Here is a 19,339-nt window from a genome sequence, read left to right as displayed (position 1 = left end):
TTTTAAACAATATTTATGCAAAAAAAATTAATTTGGTGGCAAGCTGTTGTCCATTCTTTTTTGTGCTTCAAAACATGTTAAAAAATTCGAAAATATAAAATTAAGTATCTTAAGAATTCATCTATTAGTGTTGGTAAGTTAGATCAAAAATGAGTTATTTTTTTAGAGGGTAACTATTTTTTTAACCAATACATACAACTTTGCGGAAGAATCGGAAATTTCCAAAACTCTGCTCATGCCTGTTCCAATCCTGGACATTTGTTTTAAGTTTTTTTTTTCATACATGTAATGAAGTAATTCACACATTGCCCGTGTATTATATTAAAATAAAGCTTTTTTCAATTAGCGTTCAAAAAATTGCGATGAAAATTGTTAATTTTATATAAAATAAAAAGTATAACAAATCTTCCGAACATGCTCAAAATGATTCTAATAGCAGAGGAATGCATTTTTAATATTTTTTTCAGCAGATTGCACTTAAATTTCCATTAAAAATTTGAAATTCCTTGAACTAATTTTTTTGCCGTCTGATTTTTCAACCAATTTAGATGGAGAGGGGGGAGGGGGCGGGCTACAATCTTATAATAGTTAAAAAAAATATGCATACAGGACGCTTGATTTTATCATCACAAAAACCTTAAAATTTATTATCAGTAAATGGATCAATAACGAAATGAAAACTTTAATTTTAGATCAATTTAGCATAATCAATTAAACATATTATATTACAAATATTTTTAACACAATTCAATCTACTGCACGGATCATCATTCTAGACTTCCTCAGACTATATCCGTTAGGTCTAAAAGTTCTCCAATCCATTCCTGCACGATCGAAGCCTTGCATGTACTTTCCGTTCAAGTTGCTGGAAATAATTTTAATTATGTTTCGTTCACAAATTTAACATTAGCATCGAAGCTATCAAATTTTTGGTAGTTTATGTACAGTGCCATCTAACACCGATGTTTCAAACATTTCTCCCTGCCAAAAATCAACGTAGATTTTAAAATAAATCATTTTTATGTGATGTTTTCGATTGGATTTCGATCAACAATTAAGAACAAAAATGAAGTTAGTCTCATTTATCAGTCATTTTTTGACGAGTTGAAATGTGTCCAAAAGTCTTGTTGCCAAAACCGGGATGGCACTGTATTTAAAGGCTTCTACTTGCCTGCGATGACACAGCCTGTACCACCATGCACCATACCAACCAATGGCACAATTGCCATCCGGAGAAAGATCGTTATTGTTATCGAATGTAGAGAATTTCATACCCAGGTGATACTCCATGAGTGAATCCCCAGCACTGCCACTATAGTTGCCCAAGCTTCTAAGCATGTATTTTTCCTTAGGTCCTGCCACCAGAAAGTCACTGTACCGTGCCACCGCTTGAACCCCTTCCCAATCCTCCAAAAGCACGAGCAACTCGTACCGTCTCGAATAGGTCAGCTCGTGGATCTTGCTCAAACCTAACCAAAATTCACCGTTCAGGTTGCCGAATCCACGCTCGTAATCGTTCCAATCACGATAGAAATGGACCGATCCATTGAAACGATTCTGAATCACGATCCAGCCTCCGCCCTCGTACTCCTGGTCACAAAACATCCCGAATGGTTCACTGAATCCCGGTTGAGGGTGGATCAGTTGGATGCCGGAGTTTTGCTGAGTTGATTGGGAGCATGTTTGGGGAAAATTAAAATTTAGATTTCTCGCGGACAGATCAGATTGGTTAGTCTAATCTAATCTAATCTAATCTAACACAAACGCAGCCAGTCCGATGAAAGCATGCTGGAAAGTCTTGTGATAAGATTACGCCCCAAGCACTTTTCTTGTCATTATTAATAATTGCAGTACATCCGAGAACACCCGAAAATGTATTACAAAAATTAAAGCGGCCAGCCCTACTGCGTTGTGTTTACCGCAGAGAGGATTCTGAGAACGGATCACATTTCACAGAATCTACAGGGGAGGAAGGATGCGTGGACATACCGTACCAAACGCTCCGATTGATAGTTGCATAGGTATTGTGTAGGGTGTGTTAAGTGTAATATATAGTTTGAATATAATGTCAATTTATCATTTAAAATCATATAATAAATTACCTTAATACCCAGCTGAAACATTTAAAATTTGTATGTGATTATTAAATAGGTAGAGTGGACAGTAATAGTACTGATGCGAAATAGAAAAGATTTGTTCAAAGAAAAAGACTGTCGGTCTAAGTAAATCGACAGCGCTAAGAAAAAGGTAAAGGATTAAAAAAAGGTTGAGACCTATCGTGGGCAAAACTAAGTACAACAGAATGAGGATTTAGGTAGAAACATTATCAGAAGAGAGTGAAAGAAATATTAAAAAAAAGGTAAGAAGAAATAGTAAAATATTTGAGAGAGCAATATCTAGGCTTCTTGAAGAGGATGTTATCTGAATCAAGACACTACACTGCTGATTTTGGATGATTACAGTGACCCTTTTTCCGAGGGATGATGATGACGTTCGGTGCTTTAGCGCCAGTTTATAGCAGACATCTTTGTACGTTTTCACCTCTGCGCCCTTTACATAACCAACACTCGCGAAAAAAAAACAACGTGTCGCGCGAAACCAACGATTTCATAAAAAAAAAAACAATGAACGAGAAATGCGCTCTAATCCAGATGCACAACTTTTTCCGAAACTCACACAAACCCACGAGGTGGTCACTTAAAATATATTCTATATATGACATATGTTGATCCGTATGCGCATCCATATTTACGTCCATGTCCATGTGCACAAACCTCATTAATTCATTTTTTTTAAATCAGATTACAATTAATTTTAATTCTGAAACCTCTGGCACCACTGGCTTGCAACACACACAATCAATATTGCATACAAGTTGCAAGGAAACTTTCACGCAACCACGCTACGGAACGGTGAAAAACGAAAACAACCGCACCACCTGTCACGCAAAACAAGCCCGAATGAGAAAAAACGCAAAGCAATTTCACGCAAAACTCCTCATTTTCGTCGAACTTCGAAGAAACTCCATGCTTTTCGTGAAGAGTCCGATCTCCCGCGTCGAATGGGTCACTTTTCCCGCAGTTTCCTGTCGAATTTCATACTAAAAACTACGATTAAAAACACGCGACGAAATACACTACCGAACTAGACCCGATATGCTCTTCTTTTCCGCGGACAGATCAGATTGGTTAGGGCTGAAAAGAGGATGAAATTTGTTTTATTTTTTATCTTGTTTATTTGAATAAAGATTTACTTTTCAGCTGAAAATGCACTAGTAAACTGCCAAATAGCAAAGTAAAACAAAACTTGCAGCGATTTGCCTTCTCTCATGATGGAAATTCACCTACTTCTTCGTGGCCGAGCTGGGTTGCCTTTTATATTGCAGTATTAAAACGGGGAACGGTGATCTTAACAAGATTCTCTAATCTACACGTTGTTGTGTTTTCTCTTTAAAGACCAAGAGTGCAGGTTCCTGTTGTGGATTTGAATTATTGCACAAACAACGTTAAGTACAAGGCTCAACACGTTTCCTCGAATTTGACCCATTTTATAAGATCAACCTTTCTTACAACTAATACTTTCTTGCAATAAATATTGTCATAGTGAATAAATGCAGATAATGGAATGGGATAATTACCCGCCAACAGACACAGCAGTTGTCCCCTATTCGATTTGCGTGAAACTTTGTACAAAGGGGTAATTTTGGTCTATGATCACTAGCCTGTCCCATTTTGAGGTCATGTCGAGGAATTTCAGGTGCTCACTTCTTAAATGATAGATTATGATGTTAGGAACAATGTTTTCTTAGACAAGAAAAAATAATAAAATACTTTCTCGCACCCCCTAGTCGATTTACTGAAAAAAGTCACTTTTTTGAACAAATTTTCTAAAATCGCTTGGAATCAATACAAAAACTGTTTCGATCAGGTGTGTATTATCTTCAAACGATAGGTTTTTGTCCATAGATTAAGATGCACTATCAATATTGGACCAAAATTTAAGTTTTTGGACTCTCCCAGGCGGATTTGTGTCGAAAAAATCGCATTTTTTCGAAACTTTTTTCAGAAATGTTCATTTAATTTAGGGTAGCCTATTTTTCCCAGTGAAACCAATACATGCAGCTTGTAGGAAATTTCATGGCGAACATTTTTTCCTCTGAGAAAATGCAATTTCGACACTCCAGAGCCGAGATATTTGAGTTTTAGTGAGGAAAAAAGTGACAATTTTCAAAATTTCTCAGAATTCAGAAGCAAGGCCTACTAATTACACGATGTAGCAAGCATATGTCTCAATGGTCAGGGTATGCTTTTTTATAGTAATTTTGGCCGCTGAATCCGAATCTGAAATCAAATTTCGTGTAAACAGTGATGTTTTGGAGCTACACCCTTTTGGAATGTTATTTGCGTGTTTAAGAGGCAGTTTTTGTAAATATTGATCGGTTTGTTTTAGAGGTCGTATCAAGGTGCTCCGATTTGGATGAAACTTTCAGCGTTTGTTTGTCTGTACATGAGATGAACTCATGCCAAATATGAGCCCTCTACGACAAAGGGAAGTGGGATAAAACGGGCATTGAAGTTTGAATTTTCTGAGGATTTCAAATATGACAAAAGTGAGACTAAAAAGTGCCGCTATGGATGCCTACAGGACAATAACTAACGTTGTAAAATGTTTGTTATAGAAAAATCGAAAAACTATGAGAAAAACTGTGATTGGCCAAAAAGTTATTACCGTAGGCTTATAGTCCATGAAATTACCTATCTTTTGAACTAAAAGAGTATGGGTGTTGGAGGCTGTTGCAAAAAGATATTGAGGTTTAAAAAAAACCATTTTAACAGTAATTTGCAAAAGCTATGAGAAAAAGTTAAACCAATCCTGGATGCCTATGGCCCATTTTGAAGTGCTTCAAAAGACCTTTCGAATGCATCTAAGAGAGTGGGAATTGATGAAGTTTTACTAAAATGCGAGCAATTTAATTTTAAGATTTTTTATATTTTTTCCCCACTTCCCTTTGTCGTAGAGGGCTCATATTTGGCATGAGTTCATCTCATGTACAGACAAACAAACGCTGAAAGTTTCATCCAAATCGGAGCACCTTGATACGACTTCTAAAACAAACCGATCAATATTTACAAAAACTGCCTCTTAAACACGCAAATAACATTCCAAAAGGGTGTAGCTCCAAAACATCACTGTTTACACGAAATTTGATTTCAGATTCGGATTCAGCGGCCAAAATTACTATAAAAAAGCATACCCTGACCATTGAGACATATGCTTGCTACATCGTGTAATTAGTAGGCCTTGCTTCTGAATTCTGAGAAATTTTGAAAATTGTCACTTTTTTCCTCACTAAAACTCAAATATCTCGGCTCTGGAGTGTCGAAATTGCATTTTCTCAGAGGAAAAAATGTTCGCCATGAAATTTCCTACAAGCTGCATGTATTGGTTTCACTGGGAAAAATAGGCTACCCTAAATTAAATGAACATTTCTGAAAAAAGTTTCGAAAAAATGCGATTTTTTCGACACAAATCCGCCTGGGAGAGTCCAAAAACTTAAATTTTGGTCCAATATTGATAGTGCATCTTAATCTATGGACAAAAACCTATCGTTTGAAGATAATACACACCTGATCGAAACAGTTTTTGTATTGATTCCAAGCGATTTTAGAAAATTTGTTCAAAAAAGTGACTTTTTTCAGTAAATCGACTAGGGGGTGCGAGAAAGTATTTTATTATTTTTTCTTGTCTAAGAAAACATTGTTCCTAACATCATAATCTATCATTTAAGAAGTGAGCACCTGAAATTCCTCGACATGACCTCAAAATGGGACAGGCTAATGATCACGAATCCGGGGTCCAGAGGTCCAGAGGGGCAGAGATTTTAGTGTGATTGATACTTTGTTTGAAATATAATCATCAACAATTCTTAAAATATAAAAAAAATCCTAGGGGAACAGCATCTAACTCCGTCTTGTCTGTAATGTTGCCATATCGGCACTTTGACGTTCACTAATAAAATGCGTTTTCAACATAAATCGAGTGATAAAAAGCTCAACAGAATGTGAGCAAGTAAGTTTCTATCAACAGTTTTACATAATAAGTTGTTTAATTATTGAAAATCAGCTAATCAGCTAAAACATACGAGAATTTCCCCTACTTAGAGATTCCGTTAATTAAGCTTCCTTGACTGAAAAGTCCGTCGGACGTCCGTCGTTTGTCGTCCGTGCAATCGTACGACGTCGCACGACAATGTCGCGCGACTTTCGCACGAATGTCAGACGTTTTTGCACCAAAATGTCGTATTTGTCGTACGATCGATAATCGAAATTGTTCGACATTGTCGTACGACATTCGACCGACGTCGCACGGTTTTGTTATTTAGGATGTCGTGCCTTTGTCGTGTGCTGTCATTTCGGTATTTTGAGGTTATTTTCAAAATAAAATTCACTTTGTTTATGTTTTTGATTATGTTTATTCATTTGTATTAGTTTGCACTGGCCTGGCACTTTGTTTTTGAAATATTTACTATCACTGCAGCCATAATTTTCTTAATTTCGCTTAATGACGGGATTGGCCGTTGCACAAGAAGGAAATACAAACCGACTCCTTTTGGTCCGACGATGGCCGACCACTTTTGGAAAGGTTCTGCGTGTTATTGTATTTTTTAGAATTACAAACCTCAAGATATTAGGAATCAGAAATTTTAAAAATATTTAAATATGAATACCAAGAATTTTAAAAGTATTTAGACTTTCAAGAATTTTTAAACTTCTAAATTATTTGGAATATAAAAACTTGAAGAATTAAAATACAATTTTTCAGAATATCAGAATGTAGGATTTTCGAATGCTAGATTTTGAGAGTTCTGTAAATTCGAAAATTTCACAATTTTAGAATCTATGAATGAAGGAATTTAAGAATTGTATTATGTTAGTAGTTTATGTTTATGTTAGTAATTTAGAGTTTTAGCATTTTTTTGATGCCAGAATATATGTTATCTTGAGAATTTTATTAGAACTAGGGTCTTTAATTTTTTTTTCAAATTCTTAAGATTATTAATAACCTTGAATTTTCTCATTTCAAGATTTAATGGTTTTTTAAACTATGCAATTTGAAGAATTTGAAAAGAAGCAAGGAATTGTGGAAATTTAAAAATTTAAGAATGTTGGAATTTTTTAACTTAAAATTTTTATATATTTTTTAATTAAAAATAAAAATTTATGGAATTTTAGATTGATAGTATTAGGAATTTAAGAATCCTCGATTATTTTAATTTAGGATTTCAGAAGTTAAGAATTTTGGAATTTTAAGAATTTTAAGTTATTTATTTCAGAACGAAAGAGTTATATTTTTTTTATTTTTGGATTTTAAAATTTTAAATATATCATTTAATCTCCAAATTTTAAAAAAACTATACCTTTTTATAATTTTTGAAATAAGGATTTCAGAAGTTAAGAATTTTGAAATTTTAAGAATTATTAAATGAAAAAATCTTAAATTCAAAATTGTACAATTTCAAATTTGAATATTTTTCTTCGTCGAATTATTGGTTTTATGTTTATGTTTAGTTTTGCGTCATACAAACGCACTCCCAACACACCTCATCCAAAACACTACTCACCGGTTCCATTAACAAATTCTGGCTGTTTAGAAACGTTGCGGGAGTTTATTATTCCGTCCTCCTCCATCTTTTTATTCACGCGGAACAGCGATTGACTCCCGAGCTTGAATGTTCCGTCTCCCTCCTTCTGTTTCCGACACATTCAACACTCGGACACTCCTTCTCCTTTGGAAATGCAACTTCCGCGGAAAGCAAAACACCAATCCGCTTTCTCAATCGCAGACCGATTCCTTCCGATACCGTCCTCCGGCATAGTCCATGGACATGGCCCACCGAATTAACGATATGTCCCGTCTTCGTCCTTCACCGCCACGAAAACCGAAATCTGGAAATCCAGAACATAAGACTATGATTTGGCCGTTCGCCACTCCAGCCGAAACTTTCCGGAAAAGTAACACAACTTATCAAAATCCTCCAGTAGCCCAACAGCAACGACAACTGGTTCAATTCGGTTGAAATCAAGTCCAAACAAGATCAACTGAAGAGAACTGTCAAACTGCATGCGTCGACGAAAATCGTGACGTCGAAATTAAGGAAAATCGATGGAAAAAACAATGTCGCGCATGTCGAGTGTTTGTCGTGCGTTTGTCGTCTTTTCGACCAATCGATATCGAAACGGTAAAATCAAAACCGTGCGACAACTCGTACGACGTGCGACATTTTTCAAACAGGGATTAAAGGAACACAGCAGAATTCGTCAGAATGTAAAGCGCCGAAATGTAGGCAACCATTGAAAGCTTTTCGTTCCTCTTGCCAGAATAGGGGGAGTCAGGCAACATATTGAATAGATTACGATGATGTTGTGTTTTGATGGTAATTTTTTGAATGGCGGTAATTTATTCCTTGTTGTGCGAAAATCTTGCAACCCTTTCAAATGCTACAAATAAAGCAGCTTAGTTTGTATAAAAGTTACGGAAATTGCGGAAGTTCCATAACTTATATATTTTTTCGATAAAAGTGTGATTAAAATTAAATTGTGAAAAAGGCACGAACCACCTAATTGAGAGTATAGTTATTAAAATCCATGATCTTCATCAACAATTCAATCGGCTATTATTGGCTTGGATTGAAAACAAAAAAATAGTAATACAGAATTATTGTTTGCCACTAGAACAGGTTTAATTGACAGCACGAATCATCATTCTAGACTTTTTGAGACTATACTCATTTGGACGAAATGATCTCCAGTACATTCCTGTTCCGTTTTGACCCTGCATATATCTTCCATTCAAGTTGCTGCAAATTAATAAGAAAACATCAGCGTATTTTGCTACCGATAAAAATTGACAAAGATTTACCTAATGTGGCAATTCTTGTACCACCACGCTCCGTACCACATGGAAGCACAATTATCCGGATAAATATCGTTATCGGCATCAAAAGTACTAAATTTCATTCCGCGATGGTGATCCAGTGAGTCCCCCGCACTTCCACTGAACGTTCCCAAATTCCTCAGCAGATACTTCTCCTTTGGTCCTGCTAGCAAAAATTCACTATATCTTGCGATAGCCTGTATTCCGTCCCAATCCTCCAGCACGACGTGCAGCTCATACTTCCTGGAGTACGTCAGCTCGTGAATCTTGCTCAAACCTAGCCAAAACTCTCCGCCCAAGCTGCCGAATCCGCGCTCGTACTCGTCCCAATCGCGGTAAAAGTGGACCGATCCTTCGTAGCGATTCTGAATTACGATCCAGCCTCCACCCTCGTACTCTTGGTCACAGAACACCTCGAACGGTTCGCGGAAGCCTGGTTGGGGGTGGATTAGCTGGATCCCTGAGTGGCGATTGGTTGAAAGTGAGCATGTTCGCGGTAGGTTCGAGCTGATGGCTTGTACGGTGGTGTTGGGATTGCTTGCACTAATTATTTGAAAAAATAAAAACAATTAAAAGTGTATTTATTTTTTTCTTAGAACTTTTTCTATTACCTTGCAAAAGGTCCAGCAGCCAAGTTTTGCAATGTTACCAAGAATAACATCAAATGTAGCAACGCTTTCGCTTCCATGGTTAGTAAGATACTAATTTCCTTCCACATTTGGCTTATATAGAATCATAATTTGATAAAAATGTGTAATCAATCGTAATTAGCTTATCGTAAAATTTCCAAATCCGAAACAATCAGCGTCTTGGCGTCAAAACATTTGCGCAAAAGAACGAAACTTGTGTTTTTCGAAATATAGAAAAATTATAGATCAGAAAATGATTTTTTTAAATTTTGATGGCTATACTGCTAACATGCACCTAAAAAGAATTATAACAAAAAAATAACAGCAATATTTTATTTTGTACATTCTCAATTTTAATGGATTTTAGTTTTTGTAGAAGTAATTACTAAACTCGTCTCTAAAAATAGCTATTGGTGAAAAAATCGCAAAATGTCTCACGAAATTACCTCTAAACCTTTGAAAACAGCTCAGACTTATCATGATAGGTAGCGTCCCAAAAAAACCGGATGGGGCGGAAACCGTTAGCCTCACCTGGATTTTTATAGGTTTTTCTTCAGAAAGTTCCCACAAGATTTACTGATAAATGGCGTGTATTTATATTGCTTCGTTTTTCACCTTTAATCAGGGTTGACCAAAGTATGGCCCCCGGGCCAAACGTCGCCCACGAAGTGATTTTTTGTGGCCCGCGGACCCATTTTGAATGATCATGTAAAATAGGCCTTTGACGCATTTGCAAGCGATTTTCTAATTCCTTAAAAATTAAGATATTTTTTTCTTTATATAAAACTAATGATTTTTCCATGCTTTGATCCCGATCAGGGCTTGCGAAATTTCGACTTTGTTTATGATAGCTGACAGGACACTCCAATCGTCTTCACCACGACAACCTGATTTTTACATTCTACTTTCGTTCGTTTCACACACAAAGGAATGAGTGCTACGCAATGTAACTCACACAACCAGAGTTGAAAATGTCAGGGGTCCTGACGCGAAAATCGGCGACGCATACACGATTTTTTCAGATCCATTGACTGAACCTCAAAACCGTGACATAAACAAACCCGACTCAGTCGTGAGTGCCCTAGCTCACTGAGCAGCTGCAATGCGAGGCCGTAGTCGACCAACGCTCATTCGACGTTGCACGCACACACATAAAGAAACAAGTTTTTACACAAAAAGTTGGTATTTATGCGTGGAAATGTAATTGTTATGGTTGTTATGTTGTTATGTTGTGGTTGTAAAAGTTATGGTTGTTTTAAGTGTTATGCACAGTCTAGAACCTTTCAATTGTTTAAAAATAGTCAAAATAGTGTTTAGAGAGGATTATACGAGTCAGTCATACGACACGAATTGAGTGAGTGTAGCTCATTTTTTCACGTCTCTCATTCTCCAGCAGCCGACCGGCACGAGTCAGGCGGCAGTGGTTGAACGGACACAGTAGGCTTACAGTCAGATGCTAGCAGTGAACTGACATTCTGGTTTGCTTCATGTGTACGCTGGGCTGGAAACATTTTGCAGGCCTGCACACAACCATTGACTTCCCTCCAGGAGAAAAATCGCCTAGAGAGCGGTCGTTTGACATTCTACCGAGATTCCGATCATCTCTCCAATGATAGCAATCATATGATTTCTGTCACCACGCAGCATACACTAGGAAGAGAGAGACAAAAACGAGAGAAAGAGAAAGAGCACGTTGTCTCGTTCGGGCGGCTGCTTGAGTGGTGCTCATTTTTCGTTCGTTTCGTCTTCGTGTTTACGTTCATGGACCGTCGCCAAGTAGTGAAACAGCATCTTATTCCAGCGTGCCTCTAATGTTGGCAGGTCAGAATTTTGACATTCAATTAAGGTGAAGCCGTTGATCATTTTCGGAGAAAATTGATCATCACTCTAAAATTCTCTGTATTGAATTCAGTTTAACGAACTTCGCCACCAAAATGAATCAGCATGTGCCGGTTGTTGCCTTCTTGAAGCCACTGAAAGAATTTGTGGTCTAAATCAAATGTGTTTCAAAATTTATATAATTTTGTGGTACAATCATTGACGTCCTAGTTGGCAATCATTGATTAATGACGATTTGAATAACTTAGCAAGGAATGGGACAATCGTTACCAAAAGGAATCAGCATGTGTATGGCACTATTCTGAACAACTTGTAGAAGGAATTTTGTCAAAATATTGATAGCGACGCAAAATTTATTTCTTTGAACGAAAAATCATGGCAATGATGGAAGTCTTCACGTTAAAGCGAATTAAAAGCGTTTTCAACTGAAATCGAGTGATAAATAGCTCAATAAGAAGTGAGCAAGCAAGTTTCTATCAAAAGTTTTGCAAATAGTTGTTTAAATAGTGAAAATCAGCAAATTGGATGGAGTTAGGAGCGAGATTTTTTATGGGCCAAACTGTAGATTAATAAATGGATAGAAAACTTTCAAAAATATTTTAGAAGTCAGACTATTTTTCTTTTTTAAAATTGCTTTTGTTAGAAAGAAGGGAAAAACTGACTAATTATTCCAACTAACAATAATAGTTTTTTTAAATGGATAAACTCCCAAATTATTTGAGACGAACGATTTGAAAAAAACTGCTTTTGTTCGAAAGTACGAACAAACTCAGCAATTTTTAATGAAATTCAAGAAGGTTGTTTTACATCACATAGGTTTTTATGGAATGGAAGAAAAAGAATGGAAAAACCATGAAAAATATTACAATCATCAAATATAGTTTGTTTCATTTAATTAGAAGTCAGCCTTTTTCATTTCGATAGAATTCACAATGTTGTGCTTTTATTTTGAAAGATCAGCCCATTTTTGAAAGAATAAAAAAACTCTCAAAAAATGCGGATTTGATAGCAAAAAAAAAATTAACAGAAATATTCCAAAACTCTGTCTATTTGGGAATAAACCAAAATATTACAAAATATTTCACTTTGTCACTTTTCACTACGTCATTAGTTAGTTTTAAATGCTTTCTATATATAAAATAATAATTTTTGGCTATTAGGATGGTCAAAGAAAAAATGCTTTTTTGACGTCTCTTCTCAGTATATTTCCTTAAAAGCTTAACGGCGAACTTAAATTGGCTCAGCTGTTCCGGGAATATGTACATTAGCGTGGCTCACGGATATATGAAAAAGACAAAAGTGTTCAATTTCGAACGCCTCGACCGGAATTTTGTAGCAATATGGCCCCAGAACATAACCTGAAATTTTGAGCGTATTTGGTTAAGGTTTAGTACTTCCACCACCGACACCGACGTAACACTCCTTGAAAAAAATAATTTGAATTCTGACCCTGAATGATTTACCGCATTTACTGAAACTTTGACTAGCCCCTCGTTTTGAATGAAAATAAATCTTTCACGCAACACTGCTTCGCTCGGGTGACATTTTGACATGTTGATTTGTTTTGATGCTGTGTTGAAGCTGATGCGGATTTTTTTATTGATTCCGTTCGCAATGGGAAGAACCTGTTTCTTTCCCGGTTGCAGAAGTCGTGACGGAAACTTCATCTCGTTTCACGCGTTTTCTGTGGACGAGCCGACGTGAGTAGAAATTATTGCTTCAAAATCGATAGAATGCGATGAAAGATTTCTTTTTTTTAGGTTAGGTATCTGGAAAGCTTTTTGCGGAAGGGAAAATGCTACCCACAGGAACTTGCTATGTAGCGTGCATTTCGACACTGACTGTTTTCGTGATCCTTCCCGACCATCGAAAGGGTAAGACTTTTTCCAACTTTTTTTAGCTTCATAATTCTGACTCAAACAAATAACTAAGATTCGAAATTAATGATTCACACTTTCTTTACAGGAAAAATTACACCGCGATGTTGGACTGCTCGGACGAAACATTTTGAAGATCTGCAGAAATTTAATCCTCCTCAATAAAATACTCAGCAAAAAACAATGAATTGCAATCAACAATCGAAATATATTCAAATACTAATCATTAGAAATAAACCTAATTGGGAACATGAAAATATTACTTTCTCAAAATCTTCTAATTTATCCCGCAAGTGCGATTGACAGCTGAAAACGTAATTTGCGTTATATTTTTATTAGATTTAAAATTAAACCATTTATTTAAGCTGATTGGACAATTGTTTTTAAACGTTCAATAAATGAATTGAAGAACAAAAATTACACACAGATGCTACAGGACTATGCACGTGAAACAATTGAATTCTTGATCAGAACCTTCATCTCCCAATCTGCTTACACTCAGACAACGGTTTTTGATGAGCTCGGAGTCATTGATCGTGTCCAATCAGAATATCTTTAGAAGAAAAATCATTCACCTTTCTTAAAAATCACTTTGATTTAACCTGTTAATATGTTGGGCTGGAAGGAATCAAGCGCTGATATTAATATCACAAATGTTTTTATTCTCGCACAAAAAAATCGAGTTTTCTTGCTTAAATAGTCAAAATAACCAGACAGTCCAAAAACATAAAGTATTTGTAAAAATGAAACTCATAGCGACCAAAACACACCAAACAAATAAAATTTCACTGACAGTTCTCGACTTCAAAATCAGCTGTTCGAACAGTGGTGCCAGTTTGAAAGAAACTTAAACAATATGTCAAATATGACAGCACACCTCACCGGACTTACCCGGGGGGTACTTCAATGATAGACAACATTTTATCAGCGAGTGTTACGTCGGTGTCGGTGCTTCCACCATTGACCTGAAGTTAGTATGGAACTTCTAAAAATTTACTATGGGAAATTTTCACTTTTAACCTCTTCATAGAAAAAGTTTCCCAAAACCCAATCAAAATTTCCTATTCTCAGGTTTCTCATAGGTTTTGATCCGGGGAACAACTTTGTAGAACATCGCAAAGCGCTAGTAATTGATCCCGAAAAGATACAGGATATTTTTTGGAGTACGGAAACAAAATTCAACGTTCTCTAAAAATTTGTCTGTATCTTTCCGGGATTAATTCCTAGCGCTTTGCGATGTTCTACAAAGTTGTTCCCCGGATCAAAACCTATGAGAAACCTCTATTCTGAAAAAAGTCATACGGCATAGGAAAACTTTCTCGAAGAAGAGTTAAAAAGTTGAAAATAAATAAATTAAATTTATTGAAATTTCTTTATAACTTCAGATTAAGAGTGGAACAACTAAACATTAACAAAATGCGCTCAAAATTTCAGGCTAGCTTCTGCGGTTATAATGCTACAAAATTTCGGTCGAGGCGTTCGAAATTGAACACTTTTGTCTTTTTCATATATCCGTGAGCCACGCTAAATGTACATGTACTGTGTCCAAAGTTTGTTGACTTTATTTAATTTTCAGTTCACTGCTCTTATCATCATTCTAGAGACTTTTACGCTATATCCATCGGGTCTAAACGAATTCCAGTACATTCCTGTTAAATCGATTCCTTTAGTGTATCTTCCGTTAAGGTTGCTAAAAGTTGAATGAATATTTGATTAAAACGATGTAACTCAAGTATAACGGTAAGCACATTACCTCGCCGCACAAGCACTGTACCACCACGCACCGTATCGAGCAACGGCACAATTCTCAGACCACAAATCGTTATCGTTATCGAACGTTGAAAACTTCATTCCGAGGTGGTGACTCGTCATTGCATCGCCGGCATTCCCGCTGAACGTCCCCAGGCTTTTCAGCGTGTACTTTTCCTCCGGTCCAGCCACCAAGAAGGCACTGTACCGTGCCACCGTTCGATGCCCCTCCCAGTCCTCGATGATTACGTGCAGCTCGTAACGCTTCGAGTACGTGAGTTCGTGAATTCTATCCAAGCCTAGCCAAAATTCATCGTTCAGATTGCCAAATCCGCGCACGTAATCGTTCCAACCGCGGTAGAAGTGGACCGATCCTTCGTAGCGATTCTGGATTACGATCCAGTTTCCGCCTTCGTACTCCTGGTCGCAGAACACCTCGAATGGTTCGCGGAATCCTGGTTGGGGGTGGATCAGCTGAACTCCCGAGTTGCGATTTGTTGTTTTCGAGCATGTTTGCAGTAGTTTATGGGTAACGTGAGGTTCAAACTGACTTTGTTCAGATTTTGCACTTAAACATTGCAAAGCAACGATAAATGAAACGAGTTTTAAGAATGTGCGCCGCTCCATGGTAGCGAAGAACTGATTGTTCATAAATTGATTATCTCACCTTTTTATACCTCACCAATTCTACTATCGGTAGTCATAAAAGTCTTGTTGGATTGTTTGGGCGGTTTGAAGTTTGTAGCGAAGATTAAAGCAGTGAGTTTATTGCGGAAACCAAATCTGACATGCGAATCAAGATATCAATTGAACTGATTTTTTCAGCTATGTAGGGTCTGTTTTTTGTCTTCCTTACTAAGGATAGGCTATAAAATCACTCGGAAAATGAGCCTTTTAATGTGACCTTTAATTTGAGTTCCCCAAGTCCTGCTAAGACTTTTATTATGTAAAGAAGTCCTGGAAATCGATTGGAGAGGGTTTCATCCTGGGTGGACCACGGGGAACCGAGATATGGCCGGATTTTCACCGGAACTTTTATTCCGACGATTTAAAAAAATCCCCTTCGGCCAAATATCAACGAAAAATGTCGCTCTTGACAAGATATGACGTATAAAGATCCCCCAAGATGAGACAGTTCAGAATTGGCCACAGGAACCATGTTCCCGGGACCCCGGTGGAAGATTGACCAGGAAGGTCCAGTAATTTTGGCATGTTGAAACGTCATGATTTCAACAGAGTAGCCTACTGTTAGTGTCCAATTAAAAAACGAAATTGACTTTATAGCTGTTGGCCACCATTGCTAGTACCAACCACTAGTGTCTTCCTTTTTATCTACAAGGACTTCGCCGCCCTGGGCTCCTAAGTGTATGAAAGTATGGCACGGAGCGACGGCGCCGAATACCCATATTTACACAAAGAATTTTAGAGCGCCCGCCCCCCCAGTGTCCAATTAGTAACACAAACAATTCTGACCTAGTGTGACCGGTTCCAGGTGCCCCGGGGGAAGAATTGGCCACTTTGGTCCAGTAAAAAGGGCAAGATGCATGTCAAACTTCATGATTTTTCAAATCCAATGCATAAGTAGCGTTTTTAAAATAAAAAAAATATTTTTATTTTTTTATGATTTCAAAAAAAAGTTTCCCAAATTTTTCATTTGGTCTTGAAAACGGTTCTTATGCATTAGTTTTGAAAAATCATGAAGGTAAGAGGGTTAAATATGAAAAAATATCGTTAAATTTCAATCACTTTAACACTATGAAAATTATTTTAATCTAATTAATTTATTAGGCCATATGACAATGTAACTAAAATAATACCATTAATGGAACCATGAAAAATCATTAAAAACAAATTCGTATCATATGAAATTTACCCAAAGAATGCAACTATATTTAAAAAAAAACTCGCTTTGAATATTTTAAAACTTTGAGTTGTGATTTCATGAAATAGTGTTTCAAGTTAAATACACGGAGAGACCGGCCAGGACAAATCTAAGAAAATCTTGGTTAATTTAACTAAAAGTATGGGTTGATTTTTTACACAGCTTTTTTTCAACAATCGATTGTTGATTTTGTTAACCCGAAATTGCTGACCACCAGTAACTAAAATTAACTAAAAAATAGTTGGAATTGCCATTTTTGTTGGTTAAATGGCCGAAAAAAATTCTACCAGTCGACTGCTAGAAAAAAAATTCCGAAAATTTACTATTTTTATTTGTTTTCAGCTGAAATATTGTGGAATAATCTGTAAAAAACAGGCTGGCCCTTATCTTTCAACTATTTTTTAACATTTTTTGTCGTTGTATCAACTGAAATATTTTTGCATGCAGCAAATTATTACTGGTTTATAACAAAACATTTCTTAATTAAACATAATTTATGTTAGTGTCTATATATATTTTCTTTAATTATTTAACGATACAGGCTGGGCCGAATTTCTAGCTATATTTTTAACTAATGTCTTACTTGAATACAGAAAAATATTCGTACATGTATTCAGTAATTAGCTGTTGTTAGCAATATTTTTATTGAAAATTTTATAATAATGCCTCACAAATTAATTTGTTGTACTTGTACTTATTTTTTTAATTTTTATTATAAAACATGTTAAGTTTGATTAATGTTTAAAAAATTATAATAAAAAAGCATTTTACAAATGTTAAACATATTTAAAAATGATGTTTAATTTCTCGTGAATACCTTAAAAGTAGAAACCGAGCAAAATTTTTACCAAGATTTAAGCTTATATTTTTATTATGTTGTATACAACATACACTTACCATCATTGTGATATCATCCGATAAGTCGTCATCATCTACAACGGTCTCATGTTTAGTTATTTTTTCTGTGGTTGGACACAGAATTTACACCAAAGTGAACCTTTTGCTGCAAATAGACATATGAGATTTATTATTAATTTAATAAAAAAATCTTAATTTCGGCTCTAAACTGATAAAAGGATCGTAAATAAATGTCATTATTATGAGGAAACAAGAAATATCAATAATGCTACTTACCAAGCTTGCATTAATTTAACAACTACTTTTGGCAACACACTTTCATTGCATTTGATTCAATTTATTCAACGTACTCCGATTCCTGAAAACAATATTTTGAGTTTTACTTACCAGTTTATTGAGCAGTCTTCATTCAACAGCATTTTTAAAATATTAATATCTTCTTTTGTATATCTTTTATAAATTTTATTTTTTAGACATTTCCCATCATTCAATTTTTATTTTGATATCTTGTGTACGCATTTCCATGTATTTTATGGTTGATGATTCTGAAAAAATAATGGTTTTTTTATGTTTCAGTTTTCTAGTTAAAATCACAATAGGTAAACAACATTTTGTTAAATTTGGCCGTGCAAGTATTGTCGTGCAAGAGTTGGCCCGCCTCTTCCTTCCAATGCCCCTCTCTTTCCTCCAAACATTATCATAAAGTCCCCTCGCATCAGAGGTCCCCATTGTGAATGTCCTCGTCTTGCTCTTCAAAGTGTATCACCTGCAAAGAAATCATCAACAAACTTACTCACCAATTGCACCTCCACAGTTGCAGCAGTGTGCACTTCGATTTGCCACTTCAACTTAGCCAAATAGTGTGATTTTCACCTTTCACATCCTCTTACTTCACAATTAACAACACAAACTCAACAAATCGACCACTCTCGTTCAAATCCTGACTTCAAATGACAGACGTAAACAAACCCAAGTTCATGTTTAAAATAATTAACCAATTGTTAATTATATTCAACCAATAAAATTTTTAATTTTCCCAAAACCAAAGCTAACAGTCGAGCACGTTCATTCGAGTTCGGGAAATCTGTTAGCTTTTTGCCTCTAGCATTTTCAACAAACAGGTTATTCAATTAATACTGAATTTTAGTTATTATAACAGAATATTGGCAGTAACAAGTACGTTTTTGTTAAAATATACGAAAGTAAAATCAACAATTTTAATTGTTAAAATTTCTGGGCACAGTCTCTCCGTGTAGCGTTAGAAATTAGATTTTTAAGGCAAATTCAATGTTTATCTATTTATTCACAAGTTGAAAATACTTGTTCTGGAATAAGTTATTTGCCATGAAAAACATTATTTCTGCATGATCTGTTTACATTTCAACTTTATTGACAAGTTTAAAAACACTTTTATTTTTGTGGAGCATAGATTTTCACTTTGATTAAAAAAAAATAATTCTAAACAAAAATTTCTCGAAGTTGCATGATTTTGTACAAGCAGTCAAGTCATTAATTCATCCTCACACTCATTTTGACCATTAAAGTTGCAGTTCTATACAATTCTGTTGCAA

The 19,339-nt window shown here is 35.8% G+C and overlaps 3 protein-coding genes and 1 long non-coding RNA gene across 4 annotated transcripts; 1 reads left to right on the top strand and 3 right to left on the bottom strand.

Moving 5' to 3' along the window:
• Nucleotides 1-708: 708 nt before the first annotated feature.
• LOC120422658 (microfibril-associated glycoprotein 4-like) lies at nucleotides 709-7,763 on the bottom strand. The gene is made up of 3 exons (XM_039586163.2): nucleotides 7,656-7,763; nucleotides 1,172-1,734; nucleotides 709-865 (listed from the first exon to the last, which is right to left on the bottom strand). The coding sequence occupies exons 1-3, from the start codon at nucleotides 7,761-7,763 to the stop codon at nucleotides 748-750; spliced, it is 789 nt and encodes a 262-aa protein (XP_039442097.1). The 3' UTR covers nucleotides 709-747.
• Nucleotides 7,764-8,710: 947 nt separating this feature from the next.
• LOC120422680 (ficolin-1-like) lies at nucleotides 8,711-9,622 on the bottom strand. The gene is made up of 3 exons (XM_039586190.2): nucleotides 9,546-9,622; nucleotides 8,920-9,477; nucleotides 8,711-8,857 (listed from the first exon to the last, which is right to left on the bottom strand). Exons 1-3 carry the CDS (start codon nucleotides 9,620-9,622, stop codon nucleotides 8,740-8,742), a joined length of 753 nt encoding a protein of 250 aa, XP_039442124.1. The 3' UTR covers nucleotides 8,711-8,739.
• Nucleotides 9,623-12,799: 3,177 nt separating this feature from the next.
• LOC128093019 (uncharacterized) lies at nucleotides 12,800-13,882 on the top strand. The gene is made up of 3 exons (XR_008212178.1): nucleotides 12,800-13,102; nucleotides 13,163-13,276; nucleotides 13,368-13,882. It is a non-coding gene; the product is annotated as an uncharacterized LOC128093019 (long non-coding RNA).
• Nucleotides 13,883-15,028: 1,146 nt separating this feature from the next.
• On the bottom strand, nucleotides 15,029-17,813 carry LOC120422654 (microfibril-associated glycoprotein 4-like). The gene is made up of 2 exons (XM_039586160.2): nucleotides 17,808-17,813; nucleotides 15,029-15,502 (listed from the first exon to the last, which is right to left on the bottom strand). Exons 1-2 carry the CDS (start codon nucleotides 17,811-17,813, stop codon nucleotides 15,029-15,031), a joined length of 480 nt encoding a protein of 159 aa, XP_039442094.2.
• Between the last annotated feature and the right edge of the window lie 1,526 nt (nucleotides 17,814-19,339).

This window comes from Culex pipiens, chromosome 2 (genome assembly GCF_016801865.2).
Source record: "Culex pipiens pallens isolate TS chromosome 2, TS_CPP_V2, whole genome shotgun sequence".
In the NCBI taxonomy this organism is placed as follows: domain Eukaryota; kingdom Metazoa; phylum Arthropoda; class Insecta; order Diptera; family Culicidae; genus Culex; species Culex pipiens.
The sequence above is the reverse complement of the archived record's forward strand: the minus strand, read 5'-3'. Positions and strand labels throughout refer to the sequence as shown.